The sequence below is a fragment of the Dipodomys ordii genome, unplaced genomic scaffold, assembly GCF_000151885.1.
Source record: "Dipodomys ordii isolate 6190 unplaced genomic scaffold, Dord_2.0 Scaffold5, whole genome shotgun sequence".
In the NCBI taxonomy this organism is placed as follows: Eukaryota; Metazoa; Chordata; class Mammalia; order Rodentia; family Heteromyidae; genus Dipodomys; species Dipodomys ordii.
This window is the reverse complement of record NW_012267221.1, coordinates 10,881,695-10,908,064: the sequence shown is the minus strand read 5'-3', so window position 1 is coordinate 10,908,064 and position 26,370 is coordinate 10,881,695. Positions and strand designations below refer to the sequence as shown.

At 39.1% G+C, this 26,370-nt stretch overlaps 1 protein-coding gene across 1 annotated transcript; it reads right to left on the bottom strand.

Moving 5' to 3' along the window:
• Dapl1 (death associated protein-like 1) lies at nt 1-20,671 on the bottom strand. The gene is made up of 4 exons (XM_013028490.1): nt 20,578-20,671; nt 12,131-12,218; nt 9,085-9,145; nt 1-280 (listed from the first exon to the last, which is right to left on the bottom strand). Exons 1-4 carry the CDS (start codon nt 20,633-20,635, stop codon nt 164-166), a joined length of 324 nt encoding a protein of 107 aa, XP_012883944.1. The 5' UTR covers nt 20,636-20,671; the 3' UTR covers nt 1-163.
• Nucleotides 20,672-26,370: the final 5,699 nt, after the last annotated feature.

Here is a 26,370-nt window from a genome sequence, read left to right as displayed (position 1 = left end):
GAGTTACAGTCTGGGATGCTTTATTATCTAAAGTCAGAAGGGAAGATACAAAAGCTGTCTTATTTACCAAGCAAGTATTCTAGGCCTACAGAAGTTTTGGTCTTTTTGCTAAGCTGTCAGATGCTTGAGGCAGCTGGCAGACGGCTGTATTTTATGTCCTGGCTTAACATTTTCGAGGCTGCTGAATAATGTAGATCCTTTTCAGCGGAGCGACCTTCTCCAGAGCAGGTGTAGGTTTTTGATGTGCCTTGTGCACTGTAGCTGGAAATTTATGGTTGAGCTAAAAGGTGAGAAGGGAAGAAGAAATAAGCATATTGAATTTTTTGTCATGAAATATTAAAGTAGTAGAAAACAATGTAGTTGGTCAGGGAAATCTCACTGGTTTGTTTATTTCTTTGATAATACCTTTTTTTTCCATACCACATCCTGTCTTGAACTCGCAGAAGCATGTGTTAAACTGGCCCTTACCTCATTAACATGTCTTTAAAATTTCAAATTATAAGATATAGATCTATAGAGCCTGGCATGTTGGTGCACTCATGAGTTTGAGTACCAGCCTGGGCAAGATCCTGACTCAAAAAACCCCAACCACCCCAAAACAAAACCAGTACATGACATACACATACATATGCACATATTCATATATAACATTATAATATACATACAGATTTTAATATATACACCTATATGCATGTCCAACTATCATGTTTTGAAAAGTTTAAAAAGTAGAAAACAGTAATTTACATCTGCAGTGCTCTGTGAAATTATAGCAATTTTGAAGCCATTCAGTATGCATTTATTGGTCACTATATCCTAAGAAAGCCATTGGGACACTGGGCAAAATCTTGAGGCAGAGAAATCTCTTTCACTGTCAAAAGATCAGAAAGAAAGAGCCTCTGGAAGAGTGACACTGTTTGTGATGTCAAAGCATTTGACATCGCAATGTTGTCTGTTAAAGTGGTATAAAGATCATTCCATATTATTTGATCTAAATAGCTTGATGAAAGAAAACTGAGAAACAGCTAAAATGGCTGCAGGTAACAAAAGTTACCCAAGACATCTATGAAGAAGACTTAAATGGATTTAAATGAACATAGCCCGAGACTGTTAGAGAATAAATTTCCTGTGAAACCAAGAGACCACAAGGAATTTGCACTAAGGGCAGCTTACAATGAGGCAGCTGTCCAGCTGAGACTCAATGTTGCACACGTAGTTTTCCTAGGACAGTTTGAACCCAATGACCTTTTGGGTCTATTCTAGTTTTTGATTTCCAAGTTCATCAATACTGTCTGAGAGTACCTCAGGATATCTCCCCAAGCCAGCAAAGAAAGGGTTCACTTGGAAGCTAATTAATCACTATTGAACTTAGATGGCCTGGCTCTGACACTCAAATTAAATAAAAGGAAGGGATAAACTGCTCATGACCCCAAGCATCACATTGTTTATGGTTTGTTTGGACTTTCCTAAGCCATGGAAAACATATGTGCTTTACATCTCTTCTAAAATATCCTAGCCCAAGCTAGGAGCACATGGCAGTCTCTTTCATGTGAAACTTGACTCCAAAATGTCTTTTCTTCTCCATCTCAAAAAAATTAAACACATTATAGTGTTATCAATGTTTATCTCTGGGGCATAGCAGCTTGAGCAATTCTCAGTCTTTGTTATACTTATCATTATTTCCCTACTTTTGTTTTTTTTTCTTTTACAATAAGTAGGTATAAGTTATATACTAAATAAACTCAAGGATGATCTCTGCTGACATTCTAGCTCAATGGAACAACATAATTCAGATATTGGTTATGTGCATTGCTTTAGAGTCTGAAAAGGAGCTGGGGACCTTTTTTGGTCAGGACAATACTCCTTGGTGTGGATGGTGCATTTTACAGTGTGAGAAGGATAGAGTGTTTTGCCTTGTCTTCCTTTTCACACGCTTCCAGACTAGGTGGGGTTTTTGTTGTTGTTGTTGTTATTGTTGTTTCAACCAAAACATATGGCATAGTTCAGGCAAGTTTTAAGTCACATTCAAGAAATTCCATGCAGGGAAAAACAATCTGGTAAGTTACTTATGGTCAAATGTAAGGGAAAAGAGCATAAGAAAGGAAACAAGTAAGTGTGGTCTAACAGAGATGGGGCAAATAGCTAAGGTGTGAGAAAAGAAAATATATAGGAACTACAATAGAGAAAGCCACAGATTGTTCTTTAAGGATGAGAAATGATAGGTGGAGTTAGGAAAGGAAACAGTAAAAAATAGTAAGTAGTGTATTAGTCCATACTTACTGCTTATTTAACACTTATTATTATTTGATCATCTCCAGATAATCCCCAGAATTTAGAGGTTACATTGTCTTCGTCGTTTAAAAAGTTATAGTGGAATGTAACATGGAATTGTCTATTTTTATGTATATGTACATGTCTATTGCATTAATGTAAACACAATTCACAGTGATTTGCTGCCATTACCACCATCTATCTCTAGAACTTTTATCACCACAATATGAAACTTGGAATCATCCCAATCTGAACTAGAAATAAATAGAAACAGCTTTCCAGAGTACAACCTATAATGAGTTGTGTTTTAATCTGGCAATTTTGGGGGAAAAACCTGGAGTTTTTGTTTTTAGACCTTGTAAAATGATAGTGCTTGTACAATGAAATGTGTTTCTTGTCTGATTCATTAGAATAAAAGAATCTAATGTAAACTCCACTGAGAAACTATATGTATATTCATTCTACAACATTATACAACAGTTCTAAGCCCTTTTTCTCCCAAGTCTCTAGCAACTACCATTCAACTTACTGCCTCTATCAGTCTGACTGTTCTAGGTTTCCCAAAGCAGTGGATTCATAAGAGGTTTATTTATATGTCTGGCTTATTTCGCTTACATAGAGTACACTTACGGTTCACTCCGGGTATGGTATGTGTCATAATTCCCTTCCATTTCAAGGCTGAATGACATTTCATTGTAGTATACACCACTCTTTGTTTATCCATTCATCCACCCACAGAAGCTTGGGGGCTATTTTCACTTTTTGGCTGAATGATGCTGTAATAAACACTGGTACACACATATCTGCTTCAGTCCCTATTTTCATTTCCTTTGTGTATATCCAGAAGAAGAACTATGCTATCATCTGGCAGCTCTATGGTTTATTTATTTTTTGAAAAAGTACTATCTTGTTTTCTGTAGCATCTGTACCATTTTATGCGCCCATCAGTGATGCATAAATGTTACAAATTATGTTTTAACTAAGGAATGCAACTAAAGTTCTAAAAGCACTGCTCAACTGCTCCTTACAAGAGAAATATTACAAATTGGAATAATTGGAAGACTGAGTTAGTCCGTGGGGCCTGTGGATTGTTTGCCAGAATTATTTCCACTTCCTTCTCAGTCCTGTTGATTTATTTTTTCTTCCCAAATTTTCCCAGATCAATTCACAAAGTTAGGGAAATTGCCCATAATTATTAAGCTACAAGTATACAGGTTCTGTGGATCCTGCAGCTGCATTTCACAGCAACTCTTGATAATATGAAAACAGAAGAAGAGTCAATTCCTGTCAATCAGGACCATGCTGATGTAGAAGCGCTGGGGATTGTTTGGTGGACAGTCTACGAAAGGTTGATGAAACTGCAAAGTGCATTTAGGTCAGTCACCAAGTGCAGCAATTCTTTGTTATGAAGTTTATATCAATGGAGACAGAGAAATTTTACTTTGAAGTCTGAACTAGAAATAAATAGAAACAGCTTTCCAGAGTACAACCTACAATGGGCTGTGTTTTAATCTGGAAATTTTGGTGAAGCTCTAGAATTTTTGTTGTAAGATTTGTAAAACGATAGTGCTTGTACAATGAAATGTGTTTCTTGTCTGATTCATTAGAATAAGAGAATCTAATGAAACCCATTATGGAAATATATGTCCATTCTGTCTTGCTGTGGCTTCCTCACTGGGGCAACATATTAAAAATGGAAAGCATGCCAGGCCTTGTGGCACATACCTGTAATCCCAGCACTTGAGAAACTGAAGGATATTTAGGATGATAGCAAGTAGGAAACCAGTTGGACTACAGAGTGAGTCAGTCTTGAAAAGCAAATCCACAAAACAAACCAGTGACAACAACAACAAAAGGCAGAACAAAGGAAAATTCCACACTGAGAATTTACCTTCATTGTTTAGCTTCAGAGGAAAAGTGAAAGAAGTGTGATAAAGGTATTTGTTTTAGAATCTGAAGTTGGGTAGCTGGAGCAGTCTCGAGCTCTTCGTTCATCTTTCAGGGGTGCTAATTTCCAACTCCAAAGTTGGCCCTTAAATTTCTGCACCCTGTTAAGCAACATGCTTCAAACATTCAGTTCACATCAATGAAATTCAAGGATACTCCTACACTGATGTTCATCTACAGAACAAGAAGAACCTTTTAAAATTTGTAGATGCCTTTGATAAGTTTTTTCTTCTCCAGGATTCAATTTCACGGGCTTCTTACTGACTTTGGCTAGTGGTGACCCAAAGTCTGGCGAGTTAAAAAAAAAAAGGGTCTGAACTTTAACCAGGCACCAACATTCCACCTTCCCAGTAATCCAACTCCATTACTAATGTTTTAACTGAATACTTTTAGTGCTGAGAAGTGTCACACTTATTGCCAAATTTAACTTCCATGACTGTTCATAGATTTAATATTTTGCAGTGTCATGTTCTTTCACTCTAGGCTGTAATTTTTTTGGGGTCCGGTCATGGGGCCTGAACTCTGGGCCGGGGCGCTGTCCCTCAGCTCTTCAGCTCAAGGCTAGTGCTCTACCACTTGAGCCACAGCGCCACTTCCAGCTTTTTTCTTTTTGCTTATGTGGCGCTGAGGAATTGAACCCAGGGCCTCAAGCATGCAAGGCAAGCACTCTATCACTGAGCCACATTCCCAGCCCTCGGCTGTAATTTTTTTTTAAAGTAAATGAGCAACCACAAATCTCAGAGGAATTTCATGACTTCTAAAAGGTCAAATAACCTTTAAGTAGTGGGTGGAACTTGGTTTAAGATCAGGTGTGCAAAACTTTTAATCCAAGGAGCTTTTGCATTTCATATTACCTTCTGTGCAGGAATATCATAGCATGTGATTAAGCACTGGACAACAGGAATACTTTTACTTGGGACAGGAGAGATGAGAAGCACTGGCTGGACAGATAGGTGGGAAAGGAGAAGTGGGGTGGGGTGGGAAAAAGGAGTCTATGTGGAGAAATAAGGTAACAGCAAGGAAATAGTGAGAAAGAGAAGTTCAGACTCTTATTTAGATTTGTATAATCTCAGTCCTCTGGGAATTGTTTTCAGTCTCCATCTTAAGCCTTAAGACAGCTTTCAAGTGGGATATGCAGAGATGAATAGCATACAGAGAGAATTTGCTGCTGTGATTGAATAATTGATGTCTCTATGGATTGGAGGTTGACTTAGACTCTTTTTTTTTCCGGTTGTGGTCCTGAACTCTGGGCCTGGGCGCTGTCCCTCAGCTCTTCAGCTCAAGGGTAGCATTCTACCACTTGAGCCACAGCACCACTTCCGACTTTTTTCCTTTTTGCTTATGTGGTGCTGAGGAATCGAACCCAGGGCCTCAGGCATGCAAGGCAAGCGCTCTACCACTGAGCCAACTTCCCAGCTTGACTTAGACTCTTAAATTCTTACAATCAGTATCAGAAATAACATGGATCTAGGGGCTAGATGTAACTTCAGTGGAGGATGGGAATAAATGTTAACAAATGACCTCAATTCTACTACTCTATACCCTATATTTCTTCTGATCAATTGTTTATTGTTAGGGCTCCATGACAATAAATGGTATGGGAGGGGAGGGACACTGTAATACAGGGGAAATCTACCAAGAAGTGTTTTGTTTTGTTTTTCCAGTTGTGGGACTTGAACTCAGGGCCTGGGTGCTAAGCCTTTTCCTCAAAGCTAGTGACCTACCACTTTGAGCCCAAACTCCACTTCTGGTTTTTTCATGGACTTTCCTGCCCAGGTTGGCTTCGAACCTCAATCCTAAAATCTCAGCCTCCTAGATAGCGAGGATTACAGGCATGAGCCACTAATGCCCAGTTTCAAGTAATATTTCAATTTCAGCATTTATATCTTTTGATTTTATGGTACTAGTCTATACAGTTATATGGCATATCATTTCATTTTTTAAAATCAAGGTCAAATTCACGCATAGTGAACTACCTATCTTAGTATTCTGCTTACCGAGTTTTCAGGAGTGCATTTCTATGCCCCCCCCTCTACACATAGGACCATGCCATCATTCCCCCCACCCCTCTCCTGTCCCCATACATGATAGCCACTAATCCTCACAGATCTATTAGTTGGTGGGTTTCAACACCAGACTTTTATTATGAATCACTCTTTGCTATAGGTTGAACTATGTATTCAAGGCAGATTTTTCTCTTTTTTCTCTTAGCACATTAACTTCCATATTTGAGACAGTCGTTTATGGTAATCTTGGAGCTTATTTTTGCTTCTGGCTTCTTATCCTTTGCTTGGGATTCCAAATGATAGAAGGCTGGATGCCTGCCCGGGAACAGAAGTGAACACTGCCTGAAGGCTTGCTATACTAGGTACTTTGCATGTATTTAGTATATGACTTCATTTTACTATCACACACTTTTCTTATGAAGAGGATGCATGTACTGATGAGGAAAGAGAAGAAAACTGCCCACAGATACACAGCTAGTGAGTGACAGAGCCAGCCTAGGTACTAAGCAGATATGAAAACCTGCTGTCAGAGCCAGGAGGCTTCACACCCTTAGCTACAGTCTGATTGTGGTGCGCACTGGCTTTAAATAGGTATAGCTGCTGTAAAAAAATATTTGCAATAGCATGCCATTAGTAGTCTCTTAGGGTTTCTAAGCATAGCTTATCATTTACATTACTTATTATGACTTATTAATTACTGGGGAAGAGATTACTCTTTTTAATCTCTGAAATAAATGATAGCTTTTTAATGCAAAAGAAAAGAACCTTCCATGCCACAGACATACACCTATCTGTTTATAAGAACACAATGTAATCTAGCATTATACTTGTTATATAAAATGATCAGTAATTAGTGAAAGGTTCTTTTGTTCAACACATATATTCTTAGGTGAAGAGTCTCTTCTACACAATTGTAGTAACAAATGAGTGGTGGTGGTGGTGGTGGTGGTAGTGGTGGTAGCTATTACCCTGAGGGCAATGGGTTCAGGGAACAGGAATAGAAGTGTAAGCTACCATGGTGGCAGCTGCATCACCTTGGTGGGGATCATTAATCAGCCTGGCCTCCAAAGCCAAGGAGGCTGGGAGTCATTTGTGACTTCACCCCAAAATTTAAATGAAAGAACCAAACCATTTTAGAAGACTATAGCTATAACTCACCATCAAGAGCTTACTCTTGCACTCTTCCTGAACAGTCATGTGCTTTAGACAAACTTGTTCATTTCATTGTCATACAACTAGCCTTCACAGAGAGTGCACAGAGATCACTCTGTACCTCACACTCTCCAAAGAGCTTCGTGTCTGGGAACACATTTATTTCACCCAGCAGTCCTTCAAGCTCCATTTTGTTCTTTACCCTGCTTTACAAATGAGGAAACTGAAGCACAGGAGAGATAACTTGCTCAGGGTCATGTTACATTGTCAACAGTACTGAGTGGGGACCCTAAACATATGAGTTTCTTCTCCTATGTTTTTATAAGGTCGAACTGATGGTTGTCAGACCCTTGCTTTTGACAAAACAATGCTCTAAGTTTAGGACTTTGGCAAGAGCCTGGGAAGCAGCGGCTGTAGGAAGGAGCTTTCTCTCAAGTCTCACTGTTACCTACCCAGTGGCCAGATCTTCTAGACAAATTCATTCCTCAGATGTATCAACAAACAAGGGAATGCATGCATATCACAGGAAGGAAGATTACAGCGGCATTTCCACTTTAAATTGTTCATGTTCCTCCCCTCCTCTCCCTTTCTCCAATCAAGCTGAAGGTGGCAGCTTCTAAGTCTCATTGGGTTGTTTAATCCTCACTTTTCTTCCCTGTGATGCCCCTGTGTCTACAATAAATCTGTATGCCCTTTCTTCTATTCACCTGTTTATTTCAGACTAAGTGATTAAATCTCAGAAATGCAGAGAGAGAGAGAGAGATAGAGAGAGAGAGGAGAGTTTTACACTCCACTCTAGCAGCCTTGTGCCCTTCTACAGAGGCTACCCTGTCCTGCCCCCTCAATGAATGTAGGGGGAGCAGAAGAGAGGTTCTTTATTACCTTGAATGTACTTGACATGGAGTGAGAGCCCTCACTAGTCTACAAAATTTAGGAAAAAACTATTGACTCTAAAACACCATACTGCTAGCCAGGAACTGGTGGCTCATGCCTGTAATCCTAGCTACTCAGGAGGCCGAGATCTGAGGATTTGTGGTTGAAAGCCAGCCTGAGGAGGAAAGTCTATGAGACTTTTATCTCCAATTAACCACAGAAAAGACACTGTGGATCAAAGTGGTAGAGCACTGGCCTTGAGCAAAAGTGTTCAGAGACAGCACCCAAGCCCTTAGTTCAAGCCCCAGGACTTAACAAAAACAAAAACAAAAACAAAAGAATCCCCCGAAACTATACTGCTAACTTGGTAAATTTTTAAATATAGAAGCAAAAATAGCACTGGTCAACTAGCTTTATAAGCAAACTTTACTGGATAAACCCAAGTAATGTCCAGGATTTCTGTAGCCTTAAATCATGCAATCTTCTTTAGCCATCCTTGCCTTAAATAAAACATTTCCTTATGGGAATATTGGGTGAAAGGGAGGTCAAAAAACTGTTGAATTTCCAACATAGACTGGCTGTCTTTTATAGTGTTTCCCAGAAATATTTGAGAGGGAAAAGTTTTGCCAATTTAGTATGATTCTCACTTTATTTCCTATCATATTTTTCAAATGGATACTGTTTCTCTGACCAATGGGAATGCAGTAAGTTTTTCACAAGGGAATCAAATCTCTGGGGTGGGAAAATTTTTGGTGGTCCATACCCCCTCCCCCACCGCCCGATCTGTTGGGTGAATACCTCAGTAAAGCACTGTATAAGTCACCTACACATGGCTTACCTTGTCCAGTGTGTCATTCAAAGCATCCAACATCTGTATTTTGGCAACATTTGCAATGGCACTGTGAAGATGAAAAGAAACTTCAAATAAGACTCAAAAATTTTCAATAGCTGGAGGTTCACACCTACAATCCTGGATACTTAGGAAGCTGAGATCTGAGGGTCTCTGGCAAGTCAACTGGGACCAGGAAAGTCCACCAGATGCATATCCAATTAATCAACAAAAAGCTAGAAGTGGAACTGTGGTTCAATGGTAGAGTGGTAGTTTTGGGAGCAAAAGTTAACGGACAGCAACCATACCCTGTTTTCAAGCCCCTGTGCTGGTACATGCATGGATGTGTGTGTGTGTGTGCGCGCACGCATGTGCGCTCGCACGTGCACACACACAATAATAAAATGCTCACACTAAATGATTTATACAGAGGGCTGCTCCTTGACCTTCAAGTTTCACTCTGCTCAATCATACCTAGAAGATGAACATTCTGTTTCTGTGTATTCATGTGCTACATGAGCATTGTAGGCCAAATTACTATTATAATTGTGTTTTTTTCCCATTGAAGTGCATAGCTAGGTAAATAGTCATAAACTGGAACCACTTAACAAATCAACTGCTCACCAAAAGCTCACACTATTCTGACTTAGAGCCCATAGGTTAGTTCTGATTTTAGATTTCATCAAATGAACCATCTGTAACATGTACTCTTTTGTATCTGGCTTTATTCTCTCAGGTCAAGTTGTTTTGTAGGAAATTTTCAATCAGGGTCAAGTCTGAGGTACAATTTCTTGAAGGAAAATGTGCTTGGCATATTTTTTCCTGGACAGTTTATATTGGGTAGCAGAAGTTATTAGGGAATAGACATAGATAGATGATGCTTAGAAATGTATTCTCTCTCTGGGGCTGGGAAGGTAGCTCAGTGGTAGAGTGCTTGCCTTGCATGCATGAGGCCCTGGGTTCGATTCCTCAGTACCACATAAGCAAAAAGAAAAAAGCCAGAAGTGGCGCTGTGGCTTAAGAGGTAGAACGCTAGCCTTGAGCTGAAGAGCTGAAGGACAGTGCCCAGGCCCAGAGTTCAGGCCCCATGACCGGACCCAAAAAAAGAAAGAAAGAAAGAAATATATTCTCTCTCTCTATGTATATATATGGAATATATATATATATTATATGGAATATATGTATATCATATATACATATACATTATATATACATATATTATATATATTCCATATATAATATATTCCACAATATATTATATTCCATATATATCAAATATAAATGGAATATATATAATACACACATATACATATATATATTAAAAAAGCTATTCTCTAAGAAGTGCTCATCCATGAAAATAGAGCACACACCAGAGTGTGTGAATAGCACAGGAGGATTTACCATGGAGTCAATGCAGTCACAGCTTCAAGGTGCTGGGCCATTTTGTATTTGTCATTTTTGGTTATTCTTTAAAAATCCCTTCACCCATTCTCTATTCTTCAAGTCTCCTATAATTTGAATCGGTCCCTGGCAATTAGAGCAGAAGAGACTGTTCTTTCTTGCCGTTTGCTGTTTAAGTTCTTTCTAATAACTACTAAAAAACAATGAGTTTTTAAAAGAAGGTTCCAATCACTGCTTTATTGCTCTCCAGCCAACTCCCCTGCACTGTTTGAATTCACAATGAGTCCCCATTTTTCTGAGGTGCAGAGAAATGAATGACCTGTCCATTGGCTGCCTGCTAGAAGTCATTTCCAAGCCCAGATTCTTTAGTGCCTGAGACTCTGGCCCAGACATGTTAACTGGTGTGACAATAAACAAGGCTTACGCTTGAGTGGAGCTTTAGAAACAGAACAGACTTCCTAAATTAACCAGCTTGCAAGTCAACAACAGTCTGGTCCCCTTTACAATGTGCATTTGCTGTTTTAGGAACTGTCCAAGATGCTGGATCAGAAGATAAATACTGTGCACCCCTCACTCTTTCATCATGGGCTGGCTATTTTCTGATAGTAGAAGAATCAAACCACTATCTGCCATTGTGAGAAAATCAGTATTTCATTCTAACAATGGAGGGATGGGGAATTCTGTAAAAATTGCTCACCAGGAATTGGAAAGAAAACTTGAAAAGTCATTTACAAATAATTTAATATTGCAGAGATTCTCTGAGATTTAAAGTGCCTTGAACATCTGTTTATCAACTCTTTTTTTATTGTGAACATACTGTACAGAGGGGTTACAATTGCATGGGCAGGATAATGAGGACATTTCTTATCAAGCTTTGCAGCCTCCTCCTTTGTGTCCCCTTCCCATTCCATCCTCCCTCACTTATCAACTCTTTTGAATCACTCATCCACCAATCTAGATGAACCATCTTGAATTCAGTCTTTCAAGAACCCCTCATTAGGCTACTTTTTTGTATGCTTATTTCTCTTTAGATGCACAGGTTTCCTTAGCCAAGGCTTAGAGTGAGTGGTTGGACCATTTGTGCAAGGGATCCAGCCCATCCTCTTGGCTTGGCTCTAGGAATAGCCAGTGTGTTCAGGTCCTGGCAGAGGATCAGGGAGAAACCAGCTTCAGTAGCTGTGCACCTTTCAGTAGCTGTGTGTCTGCCAAATATAGTGGCTGTTATTTCTTAAATAATTGAGTAATACATTCAAAACAACAACAGGAGAAAAAGCATTTGTTTTTAATTTAGGAGATCTGCTTCAGCAGAAAGCATGTTATGAAAACAAGGCTAGACCAGGGACACTATAGGGAAAGGAAAAAGGGATAAACAGGTGTGCATCAGGCTTGGATACATTTAGAACCATGTTTTCCAAGTAGGAGGTAGCTGGGTTCACTGCAGGAGCTAGGGGATAGGTAGGGGTCATGGTGGGGCCCAGAGAGTCCTCTGGGTGGTAACTCAAGTCAATACTTATCAAGACACTCACTGCCACTCCACCCTTGGCTGGCTGCCCAAATACATCTAGGACCTTGGTTTGCTCTAAAATAACTTTGAAAGCAGAGCCATTTAAAACTCCTCAAGGTGTTAAGGGAGAAGAGATTAAGCAATTCCTACCTCGATTTCTCTAATCCCGCTTTTTTGTTGTGTCTCTCCAAGATGCCCATTTCTTGCTTTTTGGAAATTCGCATTCCTCCAGCTTTTACTGTAAAACAAATACACATCCATATAGAAATTAGAACAGGATTGCCAAGGTATGATGTCAGCTTTGAAAATATTTTCCAGGTTTCTATTTTAAAGCTTGAAACTTTTACCTAAAATACCACAAAAAAGTGGGTGACAGGAAAGGTTGAGGTTTGCTGGTTTATACTCAGAGAGGTAGAGCCGAGGGTGAAAAAGCAGGTTTTATCTTAGATTTGGAGAGAAGAATTAACATGTGCCCATAGGTTTTTCCACCGAAAACCTGTTGTTTTTATTTTTTTGTGTGATCAAGCCAATTACATTCTTCATAATAGCATTTCACAATCACAATGTGACCTCTTTTCCCACAAGATTAAAGCTTTTGCATGGCTTGCATTTTTTTCAACCAAAGCTTCCAAAAGCTAGATTCTGAAAGATGAGAGATGAGCCGTGCAATTCAACAGAGGTGCTTCAAATTCCACCGGATGCCAACCTTCCATCCCAGATCCCAAACTTTTGTGTGTTTGAGCTCAGAGGTTATAATAAGTAATTAAATTGAATTAATAATTCTGCCATTCAAGAGATCAATTAGTGTTAATTAAGCTACAGATGACCTAACAGTAATTCAAGTGTTTAACCATGTCAGATGAAATCAACTTTTGAAAAAGAACAACCCATTTCAGGTTGCAAGTCAAAGCAAATACTTTTTTTGGTTCCCAGGAAAATCATACATCTAAAATCTGACAAGCTGAAATGAGAAACAGCTAAATGGACATTGATTTGTTTGAACTTGTTCATTCTTTTTATGGAAATGCCACATGGACAATTTTCTGCAACTAGTTCCCAAAAGTTTCTGAAATAAAGAAAACCTATTTCTCAATGCCTTTGTGAATTGACTTTATCATAGTTTTTTTTTTGAAAGTTATTATCTACTCCTTTTGGAATTCATGAAGGAAGATTTTTGAATACAATTCAAAAGGCATAAAAAGATTTACAGGCTCCTCCTGCCATTATTTCCCAGCCTCCCACATCATCTCACAGATATTGCTAATCTTATAGGGTTTTAATGTCTTCACAAATATTCTTTTTCCACCTTCTTTCTTTCTCCTGTCCTCCCTCCTTACTTGCCTTCCTCTTCCTTCTTGTACTAGGATTTGAACTCAGAGTCTTATGCTAGCTATGCAAGGATTTCTACCACTTTTTGGAGCCATACTTCCAGCCTCTGTCATTTTTAGAAAATTGTAACAGATAATAATATTTTTCCTACATATTCTTTATTTTTTCAGTTAGCCTTGTATATTGGAGAAAGTTGTATATTTATGTATTTATATCTGTCTTTCATTTTAGTGTCTATTTTAGAATTCCATTATACAAACTTTCTCTGTGTTTACCTAACCAGTGTGCTAATGTTGAACATTTCATGCTTTTGATTTATTGCTAGCACAACAATCTTGCATTGGTTATACATAATTTGTGCCATATATAGATATATCCACACATGTATCCACAAATATATATTTGTGGAATTAATTCCTAGAAATGATCTTGTTAGCTCTTAAGAGTATGTGCATTTGGGAGTTTTTCGTTTTTGTTTTTGACAGTGCTGGGGTTTAAACCCAGAGTCCCTCACTTGCTAGGCAAGTGCTATACCACTGAGTCTTGTCTCCCAGCCATGAGTGTGTACAGTTGGAATTTTGTTAAATCTCACCAAATTGTCTCCTGCAGAGCTTGTACCAGTTTATAATCTCATTAATTAAGGTGATAGTAATCATTCCTCAAGATTACTAGTAACTATGAGCTAGAACACATTTCATTTTGTCAACTACTAAGTTAAAGAAAGAGGGGCATCTTGGCTGGACATGGTAGATCACACTTGAAATCCTAGTTACTTGTGAGACTGAGATCAATTAGGAGAACTCCAATTTGAGGCTAGCCTGGGGAAAACGTTCATATGACCTTATCTTATCCAATAAAAATCTAACTGTTGTGGTACATATCTATCTTTCCATCTATGCAAGAATTATAAATAGGAGGATTGTGGTTTAGGCAAAACCTGAGACTATGTTTGAATAATAATGAGAGCAAAAAAATCCAGGGGCATGGCCTAATGTGATACTGTGCTTGTCTAACCAGTGTGAGGCCCTAAATTTGAACCCCAGTACCACTAAGAAATAAAAATAAAATATGGTATCTCATTTGTTATTAGAGGTTGAGCTTGTTTGGGAGTCATTTCTATGAACTGTTTCAAGCCTTTGGTCTTTTTTCCCATTGGTCTTTTCTCCATCTTTATCTTATTGATTTATAGGAGCTATTTGTCTGTGAGATTCATTGCAAATATAAAATATTTTATTGTACTGCTTTTTCTTTATTTTGTTGGTAATGTTTGTGCATTGCAGACATTTGTAGTGTTATTCAATGTGAAATGTATTGCCTAGCACAATAATGAGTTACTTGGTCTTGATACATTAAAGTGAGAGAAAGAAGTCTACCTGTCATGAACACCAGAGAATTGCACAGAATTTGGTAGAAGTTGAGCTATATAATCTTTATGATAAAGTCTTTTCTGTGATTCTAACTCTTTGTATCTATCTCCAAAAGAAAATCCATCACTCTCCTCTTTGGGATTGAAATCTTAGCAGAGAAATAAATGCTGAAAGATTAAAAGCCCACATAAACATAATAATAGATCATTTTTAAAGTATTAAGTAATTCACAAAGAGGTTTCAATTTCATAAGTCAGGTTATGAGTACAATGGATCTTAAGATTAATTTTTTATGTGTGCCTGTCCTGGAGCTTGAACTCAGGGCCTAGGTGTTATCCCTGACTGTTTTGGCTTAAGGCTAGTGCTCTATCACTTGAATCATAGTTTTACTTTTGGCATTTTTGCTAATTAATTGGAAATAAGAGTTTCACTTTCCTGCCTAGGTTGGCTTTGAACTATGTCCTCAGATCTTAGCCTCCTGAATAACTAGAATTACAGGCATCAGACACCAGTGCACAACTCTTAACATCCTTTTTTTTTTTGTCAGTCCTGGGACTAGACCTCTGGACCTGGGCAATGTCCCTGAGCTCCTTTTGCTCAAGGCTAGCACTCTACCACTTGAGCCACATCATCACTTCTAGCCTTTTCTGTGATCAATTAGAGATAAGAGTCTCATGGACTTTCTTTCCAGGGCTGGCTTCGAATTGCCATCCTCAGATCTCAACCTCCTGAGTAGCTAGGATGACAGGCATAAGACACCAGTGCCCAGTTCTTAAGATCAGTTTTTTTAAGAACAATAAAACAGAGTAATGTGGGGGTAGGAATTAAAGCTCCTTCTTAAGGAGATTCTTTCTACCATACAGCAGCCTTTAACTCTTCTCTGTTTTGGGGCTGTGGATGATAACTTAGTGCTGTAGGAAGCATAAGGAAACCATACCTTGGATTTCCAGATTACAGTTCTTTTTACCAACTCCGTTCTAGGAGATAACCTCCTCTCGCATCCACATACAGTAGAGAAAAGCAGAAAGTAAAATCCTCAGTGTGATGTGCTCACTGAATTATGGATTATGGCTCTCACTGCCTGGGGTAATTCCATCACATGGAACCAGTTTGTGGGAGGTCATCTTCAAAGCTCCTTTGGGAACATTGGCCACACTGGTTTCCCAGGATCTAGATGAGCCATCATTTATAACACAACACAATTATGTTCTGGTCCATTTTGTTTATAACAAATAAGTCTGGCTCAAAGGATCTTTCCAAGATCTCCTTGTATCCAAAATAAAATATTTTAAATTGTAATCATTTCATAACTCCATGTTTCTTGAGACTTTGTAGAAAAATCAGCTAGAGTTGAGCAAAGTAAAATATGAACTGTTTAACATTTTAGTGGAAAAGTAAAATTTGAGTATAAAAACTTAAGACTTTAGGACCTTGCAATAAATAAGATGATTTAGAAAATAAAGTATAAAAGATGTTCTTTTAGATAGCTTCATTAGAAAAGCAAAATTTGAGGTAGAAATGTAGCTCAATGGTAGAGTGTTTGAAACTAGAAACAAATTTAAGAGGGAGAAATTAACACTTTGCTTCCCTACCTTTGTATAAAAATTGAACTTGTGGTAGAATTTGTGGCTTATAAATTTTTGAATATAAGCTTTGTAGTTTTGAATTCTATATAATAATTTTTCAAATTAAGATTTTTCCAGACAGTTTGTATGTTTTTTTTTGAGGGGAAGGGTAGGAGAGGTAGAGAGTAGTCAAGATTAAAAGAAGCCTACCAAAAAAATTAGAATTTTTTTCTTCCCTATCTCTGTGGAAAAAGCAGACACAAAAGTTGGTGCAACACCTTCTGCCTATGATCAAGAATTTCTATTTGAAGATTTTAAAATTAAAAGGCAAATGTTTGCAAAATGCCTACTTGGTGTTCACAGTTGATTTATCAGTAAATTTTCAGTTTTCAGTCAGTTAAGATCCAATAACAAAACCTTCAACAAGAAAAGATTGCAGAACAAGTTGGTGTTTTTAAGCAAGAGGGAAATGGCACCAAACTAACTCACTTTCTTTTATTTTTTGGAGGGGAGGGAGGGGTCTTGAACTCAGGGCCTCATGCTCTCACTTTTCTTTTAAGATTGCACTCTACAACTTGAGCCACAACTCCACTTCTGGTTGTTTGCGGATCATTGGAAATAAAGTCCCAGATTTGTCAGCCCAGGCTGGCTTTGAACTGTGATCTTCAGATCTCAGCCTCCTGAGTAGCTAACAGTACACGTATAAACCACTAGTACTTGGCCTAACTTTTTTTTTCAATCCCAGTTCCGATGGCCCTAGGGCTGTGTGGCTTTGGTCCCTCAATCCCATCGAGACTCAGTTTGCTTTTCTGTCATCCATCTGTAGGGCTGCTGCCATATCTAGAATGCCTGTGCTATGCCAGGTCCCCAGTCAGCACTGAGAAAATAGCAGCTTTTCCTACAGTCAAACACTCATCTCCTGTGATGTTTGGAACATTGCATCTCATAATCTATCTCTTTGACTTCATAAGTCAGTCCCCTTCAACTCGCATAAATTGAGATGATAGAATCGAGAGAATCAAGCTTTTATTTTGTTTTTGTTTTTAAAATGACACTGGCCCTTATGTAGTCCCGGTCATTGAACAGGTTTTGTATTAATTTTCACATTTGTGCAAACTTCTTCGCCCAAAATTTTCCATTCTCTAATGAGCCAGAAAGTTTCTCTAAGGATTCAGTGTTAGCCCCTTAAGGCTTGGATTCAATTGTAAATCATTTTAGAAGCACAGGAAATATAGACAAATTGATGAAGGACTGCTAGTCTTTCTGTTCATCTGTGTTTATCTCATCTGGATCTCCTTCTACTCTCACATTTTTGGTACTGCTGTTCATGCAATGGGGTTCTTATTAAAACTTAGAGTGAGGTAAATCAAAAAAGCAGGCAATTCAAAGCTATCCTTCCTAGAGCCCAGGCCACCTTATGTTTAATGTAGTTTTGTTTCACAGCATAAATGTATAACCAGTACTAACAGAGGTGCAATATATTACACTAATACACATGAAAGAAAAACCTCTAAGCACTCCACACGTAGGTGGGAGAGTTACAGTTGGCTGACTTCTGAGTAGCTTCATTTTTAATGATGATGCAGCAGGTACAAGTATAATTTCCACTGCAATTTCTTGCTGTCCTGATGTTTGTAGCAAGGCCTAATGCAACTCCAACCTCAGGAGGTATTGAAATGGGGGAACATCATTTTTGACTGCAGGGTATTTTAATAGGCCTGCATTTTTAAAGGGTCAATGTTCATGTAACAGACACTTTACATAAGCTATTACTTTTGCTAAGTCCAGGTGCCCATGCTCGTAATCCTAGCTACTCAGGAGGCTGAGTTCTTCGGTTCATATCCAGCTGAGGAAGGGAGGATACTGAGGAGGGGGAGAAAAAAGAGAGAAGAGAGAGAATAGAGAGGAGAGAGAGGAGAGAGAGAGAGAGAGGAGGAAATCTGAGAGACTCCACTTCTAATTAACTAGCAAAAGGCCAGGCTGGAGGCATGACTCAAATGGTATAGTGTTAGCCAAGCAAGCCATGTGAGTGAGAGTTCAAACCTCAGATTGACCTATTTTATGCTAAAAATAAAAACACTCAAACAACAATAAAAAAACCTATTGGCCCTAATAATCACAATAACAACCATAGTATAGTGATATTATTTATATCTCCTTTTGGAAGCTAGAAAAATTAAGGCTCAGGGGCTGGGAAGATGGCTTAGTGGTAGAGCGCTTGCTTTGCATGCCTGAGGCCCTGGGTTCGATTCCTCAGCACCACATAAGCAAAATGAAAAAAGCCAGAAGTGGCATTGTGGCTCAAGTGGGAGAGCTCTAGCCTTGAGCTGAAGAGCTGAGGGACAGCGCCTAGGCCCAGGGTTCAGGCCCCACAACCAGACCCCCCCCAAAAAAACCCAAAAAACAAAAAATTAAGGCTTAGCTAGGCGCTAGTGGCTCACACCTGTAATCTTAGCTACTTAGGAGTCTGAGATCTGAGGATCACAGTTCAAAGCCAGCTGGGGCAGCAAAGTCTGTGAGACTTTTATCTCTAATAAACCACCAGAAAACCAGAAGTGGTGCTGTGGCTCAAGTGGTAGAGAGCCAGCCTTGAGCTGAAGAGCTGAGGGACAGCGTCCAGGCAAAGAAAGAAAGAAAGGAAGAAAGAAAGAAAGAAAGAAAGAAAGAAAGAAAGAAGGAAGGAAGGAAGGAAGGAAAGAAGGAAGGAAAGGAAAGGAAGAAGAAAAGAAAAAAGAAAAAGATGTAGGGCAACATTCAATCTCATTCTGTGTGATTCCAAAAGTCATAGCACATCTTTTCCATTACATCAGATTGGCTTTCCATTTCTCAGATCTGTATTTTGCGTGTAAAAATTGAGTGAAGATAGTATGTTAGCATCTACATATTTTTACTCCATAAATAAAATTTAGTGTTATTGCAAACTGGTTCAAACTTAAAAAATGCAGTGAAACCAACTGAAGGGTGAAGCTTCTTTGTTCCCTTGGGCTCAGTGGGGAGGCGAAAATCTGCCTTCATCTCCATTCTAATTATCCCAAACCTCTTATCTGTAGTGTCACAGTTTATAATAATTAATTGTCATGCCAAAGGCATCGTGACATGCTTGATGGAGTCGTGGTGTGCTATGTACACAGAGTAATTAGCAATCATTAATGGTGGGGACAGAAAGTTCCTGGTGGTTTCAAACTTTCATTTGGTTTAAGTTATCTCTGTGTTTCTTGTGTAGAAATATAATGGAGCAAATCAGATTTTCACTTGCTCATGTTATGAAGGATTGGGGGTAGAAGTGGTTAGAAGAGAACATTGTCTTTTTTCCCCCTTCTTAAAATAAGTGTGTTGAGATTCCCTTCTAATAATTTACACATCTAGTTCCCTACCATTAAGTTGTATCATCATTACCTTTAAACGTAGATAATGTTAAATGTCACTAAATGCAATTACAAACATGTCAGTAGACTGCTCAAGAAAATCAGGCCACAGTGCCCTTCCATTGTACTGCCCACCAGAAGCCCTGAAACTAGGTCAGGCTTTGACGCTTTGAGAAGGTTGTACCTCTCCCCAGCTGCTGTCACATCTGCAGTAGAGATACTGAACCTCGACTTGGAGGTGCACAGAATTATACACATAACTCAATTTTTTTAAGTAGAGAAAGGCAGGCACCAAACAGTCCTGCTTTTGAGATCCTGTTTAAGGAAAAAAAGAAGGAAGACAGTTCAAAGAAGAAAAGACTAAAAATAGACAGGTACACCTCAGCCAATCTATGTGAACATATGCTGAAGTACAATAGAACTGATACAAATAGCATTTTTTAGAAAAATTCTATTTGTGGAGGATTTGCAAAACCCCTTGATAGCTACCTTTTCCAACCATTGCCCCTGAGTCTCATCCTTGTGTTTGTTAAAAAGTGCTTCTCAGTTTGACAGGCAAACTACCTCCTAGATACTCTACCCAACCCCCAAACCTGAGGAGAGAGGGATGGGGTGCTATTTTCTGTGGGGGAGCTGCTTTGCCTTGGCACAAGGGCAGATGACATACAGAAATAGTAGGCAGACAGTCTGAGAGCTGGGACTTCAAGGGGGAGCTAGCGAATCATCCAGGTGTAGTTGTGTCATAGCAGTCTACAGGCAGGCAAGTGTAGCACTGTGGCCTGACAAAATCCCCAGGTGGCTCTATGCACCAGGTAAGAAGGATGAAAGACACTGGAGGAAATCAGGCTGAAAAAGAAATCCTGGCTGGTGGAGAACTTCAGCTGGGGGTGGAGAGAAGGTACTGTGGGCTTTGATGAGACAGAGGCATTCGCTGAAGCCATCTGTAGGCCAGAGGACCAGTGGGAGCCTACCTGCAGGAGGACGCCCCCCTTTCCGCGGGGCCAGCAAAACTTGCACTTCATTCGTCATGGTGTGTGTGTGTGTGCCAGGGCCTTGCCAGTGCTCTGCAGGCTGAGTGCCAGCTGCAGCTGCCCCAGCACCTTGCCTTTATACTGGCAGGGGAGGGGCCCCTTGAGGGCTTTGCTGAGCAGCAACAGGGTTTGTCACCCAGCTCTGTGGGAGTCTGCATCTCCTTGGTAAACTTTCTCTTCAAAGGCAACTTTTTTCCTCTTCATCTAAAAAGGCAAGGTAGACATCTACAGGGGACAGGATGTTCTGATTTTCTGTCCCAGGCAGAAGAGGAGACTCTTGGGATTTGGTGGAATTCTTTTCATCACCAACTATTCTTTCCTCCTGTTAGTCTAGTGTACCAGTGTGACAGGCTCTTTGTCATAGCCTGGCAGGATACCAAGGGCAAGACAAGATGTTTGCTTCAACCACTCCGGTCTTTTTGAAGAGACAGTTATAAGCAAGCACTATGTCTTTGTCTATCCCATTGCAATCACAAGTATTTTTACTAAAAAAATTATTGGAGATATGTACAGAGGATGGGAATCGTGTATTTCTCTTTTGTTTTGATGGGAGTCAATATAAACACCTCAAAACACAGAGAGGCTAGTTAAATTAAGATGTAGTGACAAAAAATACAATGTAGTACATAATGTAAATCACGTTGTCAAATAATATCTAATGATGTGAAACTAGTAATAAGTTAGTGACAAGGCAGACTGAAAATCACCAGATGCAAGTTTTATTGAAATAAAAAGATATACCTTTAAGTTTAGACAATGTTTTAACTACAGGGCCAAGGTTTAGCATATTAATATATGGCCTTCAATATCTGGTCTGCAAGTCAAATAAAAAGTGCTCTTCAAAGAATATGGGTAAGAACATGAAGATGAGCCAGTGTGTGTGTGTGTGTGTGTGTGTGTGTGTGTGTGTGTGTGTGTCCATACTGAGGCTTAACTCAGGACCTTCCCTCTCACTCAGTTTTTGGTCACAGCTGGTACTCTATCACTTGAGCCAGACCTCCAGTCTAACTTTTTTGCTGGCTAACTGGATATAGAATCTCTCAAACTTTTCTGCTTGGGCTGGCTTCAGACTTGGGTCCTCAGATCTCAGTCTTCCAAGTAGCTAGGATTTCAGGCATAATGGCATCAGGTTTCCATTACTTTTCAAGTCAGTAAAATCAGTTAAAGTTTTCTTGGGGAAGGAATTTTGCTAATACAGAATGGTTACAGAGGTGGGTGTGTGCTTGAGGAGCAGAGAAGGGAATATCCATACCATCTAGCAAGTACTTGTACATGGGCCTCCCTGCAGGGCTGGGTGTGGGAGCCAGGTTCAGAGGTAACACCCCACCTATGCTCTCCTTAGATCTTGAAGTCTCTTGGGGGAAGCAGAAGACAGAATGAGAAGGCCAACACAATTCCTTCCATGGTTGGCAAAGTTTATTGTGGCATTGTTCAATAGAAATTTCTGAGGTGATAGAAACATTTTATATCTGTTCTCACTACAATGGTAGCCTCAAGCCACATGTTGACTTGAGTATTTGAAATACGGCCATTACAACTAAGGCACTAAACTTTTAATTTTAATTACATTTAAACTTCAATATGGATGGTATTGAGAATTACAATGTTTTGATAAACACAGTAACTTGAAAATGTAAGTTGAAATGCATTTATCACACAACCTACAAAAGATTGTAGCTTACCTTTAACATGCTCAGAACACGAACATTAACCTATATTAGGGAAAAAATAGTCTAATACAGAGCCTATTTTTACAATAATGTATTGGCTATCTCAAAATTTATTAAATATTGTACAGGAAGTAAAAGCTTGATGATTTTGCCTCCTGATTGAGCTGAAAAGTCCTAATTTGAACCATTGTAATTTGATTGTCTAGAATATTAATTGATATGAATGTAAGTTGCTTCCAGCTTATGGCTCAAATATTAATCTCCATGGGTCTGTAGCATAACACCCAGGCCACATGAAGGGACCAGAATATAAGGCAAAGAGAGCTACTTTGGAGCAGATGTTTTTGTATTTAGCCATTAAGTAATGTTAACCAGGCTTCCTGACACATCACTCAGAAGTAGAGCCTTCAATACATGGATCCAGTATGCACACTTCCATGAAGGAAAGCTTTGTTCTTACAGTCTCCTGAGGCATACCCCTTACAGCTTGTGCTCTTGAAATCCAAGTTGGAAAAGTTACCTGAGGTAATGGATTTGATGATGTCCAAGACATGGTAGTAAAAGAGAAACAACCAAGAAAATAGGATGCGATAAACAACTAGATATCTACAGGAATCTCTAAGCACTAACACAGAGGTCATGGACCACAGACTTGAGAATCCCTACCGAAAGTCTTAAAAGTTTTTGAGCACCTATGGGACACAAATAGAAATTTCCACACTTGACTCCTGGTTGTTCATTTACAAGCTGTTTCATGCATAAAAATTACTTAAAATGTTGCAGCAAGTTACCTCCAGGTTATGTGTATAAGGTGTGTATGAAGCACAAATGAATTTTATGTTTAGACGTGGGTTACACCTTCAAGGCAGCTCATAATGTATATGCAAATATGTAGAAAGCTGAAAAAAATATGAAACACTTGAGATCCTAAGCATTTTGGTTAAGGGCCACTCCATCTATAGAAGTCAGTATGACCACTGGTTTTTCCTTTACCCACAAGTGGAAAATATTCTGAAGGATAACAGGGCTTGGAAAGAGAATTTTTTTAAAAGAGTGGTAAATAACCTGTAAATGTGTCAGTGATACTCACGAGATACTATTTTGAAAATGAACTCCATAACTTGTGGGGAAGAAAGACGGGAGGAAAAAAATGGGAGAATACGAGGGAAGATGTGACACTGTACAATAAGAAATATACTCATTACTTGACTGATGTAACTGTAACCCCTCTGCCCATCACCTTTACAATAACAAAAAACATAAAATATGAGTAAAGGGGGCCTAAGGATGTCCTCTTTCAGTGCACGCTTGATCTACTTCAATATCTGTCTCCACAGGACTCAGAGGCCCCAAGTCTCAACTCTAAATGTGGCAGCGATGAGGGTGATAGGTTTTTTTTTCCCATGCTGTGACTTTATGTTAGTCATCAAAAGCCCAGGCCTGTTTTTACATTCTGAGTTAAGTGGAGCCCAGATTATTTACTTTGGGATGCACTAGCATTTCCATTAGGATGAAAGTTACCCTGAAGGAAGGCAACATGCTATTACCCTTTGAATGGGCTTATAAACTACCCTTTAAAAGAAACATTAGTCTGGTTAACTGTAGTGGGAGAGTCGTTCCTCATAAGACCAAAGTATTTGGGATTGTGCTGTGTAATGCCACAGTCTAGTAAAAATGGATTCTCACCACGGTAAGGTTGCCAGATTGCCTTTTGTCTTTTAAATGAAAGCATAAAATATAGCACTGATGGCATTACTCAAGCTTCACTTTCATCACGGTACTTTCTTCTTTTAATTTGTGTCTGAGGAGACATGATTACATTCCTCCTGTGCTCATGTTTTTGTGGTGTGCATCTCGTTTTTCCATTTAACTTTTTCTTAATGTTGGTTATATGGGGTCATCTAATGGCAGCTTCTGAAAGTATGAGAAATCTGTGTCAGAAACCTCAGGTAGAAAAGCCAACTGAGTGTGGCTGTTCTGTGTTTAGAAGACAGCCTCTTCTCAGGGGTTCTGCCCTGTTCTGTAAGCTGCCTGGACATATTTACTAGATTTTTGTTTTGTTTTGTTTTTAAGATGCAGCATGAATGTTTTCTCTCTCTTCAAAACCCTGGGGGCGTTCCTTTTATCCAAAGACATCATCAATTCCTGGTATTTTTAAAACAGATTTTTTTGTCTTCCTTCTCAATGTACTGTGTCTGAAGCAAAGACCCTGAGAATGTTTTGCATGTAGTAATAAGAGTTTTTCCTGGTAGTTATTACACAGATGTTTCTGTATACAGGAGACTTTCCCTGGCACCAAACAAGGCTCAATTCTGGGTGCAGGAATGACATATAAGCATAGTTTTGAAGCCACCCAATCTTGATAACAAGGGAAACAACAAAAATTAATTTTTCTTGCCTTGGGGCTTTGCAGTTTTTGTGTTAGGTGTTAGAGCCAAGAAGCAAATACTTTTACATAGCAGATAAAATAGATTACTTGTTTATAGATAGTCACTTGAGAAGATTACAAAATCACTAATTTTTGCAATCCTCTGTCTTTCCACTTCTATAAAGATAAAATTTACTCATCCCATTTTACAGGTAGGAAAAAGGCATAAAAAGAGATAATGAGAAGTAAATTAGTCGTCAAACAAAACAAGGCTACAGAGAAATGCTTGGCTCATTGTTGGTCAATCATTATTGTCAAGGATGAAATAACGATTTGAAAAGTCAATCTGGGAATATAAGTAACAAATCATTAGCAACAGCCAAAGAACCGAGTAGGAGTTGGGGAGAAAGAGGGAGATGGAAATTTGCCAGACCCTTTGTGGGCCACTCTCTGCTCCATTGATGGCTTCCCTCCCTGATAAATAAAAACTAGAGCTGAAATGGATATACAAAACAATCTCAGCAGTTTTTACTGTAATATTTTTCCTTTTAGTCTATTGCAATTCGCTTGCTTTGTTTTCTCTTTAAACTTCACTCATTATTTTCTCTATTGCTCCTTCATAATGGGAGCTAAGTAGTAACATTCTTGGTGTATGAGAGGGTGCTGGGGTGGTTTTCTGGGGCTCCTTCTCATGAACTTGAGTCCCAGTGGTCAGGATCTGGCCTGTTCCTATGAAATCCTATCCTACTATTGGGAAAATCCTCTCATTCATTTACTTCCAGATTTTTGGTGATTAATTAGAGACAAGAGTCTCATAGGACTGGGAAGGTGGCTCAGTGGTAGAATGTTTGCCTTGCAGGCCCTTGGTTCGATTCCTCAGCACCACATAAGCAGGAAAAGCTGGAAGTGGTGCTGTGGCTCAAGTGGTAGAGCGCTAGCCTTGAGCTGAAGAGCTGAGGGACAGTGCCCAGGCCCAGAGTTCAGGCCCATGACCAACAAAATTAAAAAAAAAAAAAAAAAGAGTCTCATAAACCTTGCTGCTAGGGCTAGCTTTGAACTGTGATAGTCAAACCTCAGTCTCCTGAGTAATCAGGATTTGAGGTATGACATACTGGCACCAGAAACATTTTTTTATTTTTATTTTTTATGTTGGTCATGGGGCTTGAACTCTGGGCCTGGGCGCTGTCCCTCAGCTCTTCAGCTGAAGGCTAGCGCTCTACCACTTGAGCCACATCGCCACTTCCAGCTTTTTCTGCTTATGTGGTGCTGAGAAATCAAACCCAGAGACTCACGAATTCAAGGCAAGCACTCTACCACTGAGCCACCTTCCCAGCCCAAGCAGCAACATTTTTATTTATTAAATAGGTAATACATTCGTATGATTTGAAAGGTAAATGATTTATAGTGAAAAGCTACATCTTCATTTCTTCCCCTCGCCATTCTTCTGCACCTCTAGTTCCTTCTATGGAAGCAATAAAAGTTATCAGTTTTCTTAAGGCATTTCATATACTTGGGAGAAAATTTCTTTTTATAATTATTTTCCTTGTTAGAATGTATTTGGTAGCATATACATGCTTTATTCTACACCTAACTTCTTTCTAGCCACAGAAACTTTCTTTTTTTGTTTGTTTTTGTTTTTCAGTCCTGTGTTTTGAACTCAGGGCCTTGGTGCTGTCCCTGAGCCTCTTGGTGCTC

What these genes read in the sequence shown, in the direction of transcription:
- Dapl1 (XM_013028490.1), bottom strand. Translation starts at nt 20,635, where the DNA reads ATGACGAATGAAGTGCAAGTTTTGCTGGCCCCGCGGAAAGGGGGGCGT. An exon ending in AGGGGGGCGTCCTCCTGCAG is followed by an intron (nt 12,219 to 20,577) that starts GTAGGCTCCCAC and finishes TTTGTTTTACAG; the next exon opens with TAAAAGCTGGAGGAATGCGA. An exon ending in TGAATGACACACTGGACAAG is followed by an intron (nt 281 to 9,084) that starts GTAAGCCATGTG and finishes CTCACCTTTTAG; the next exon opens with CTCAACCATAAATTTCCAGC.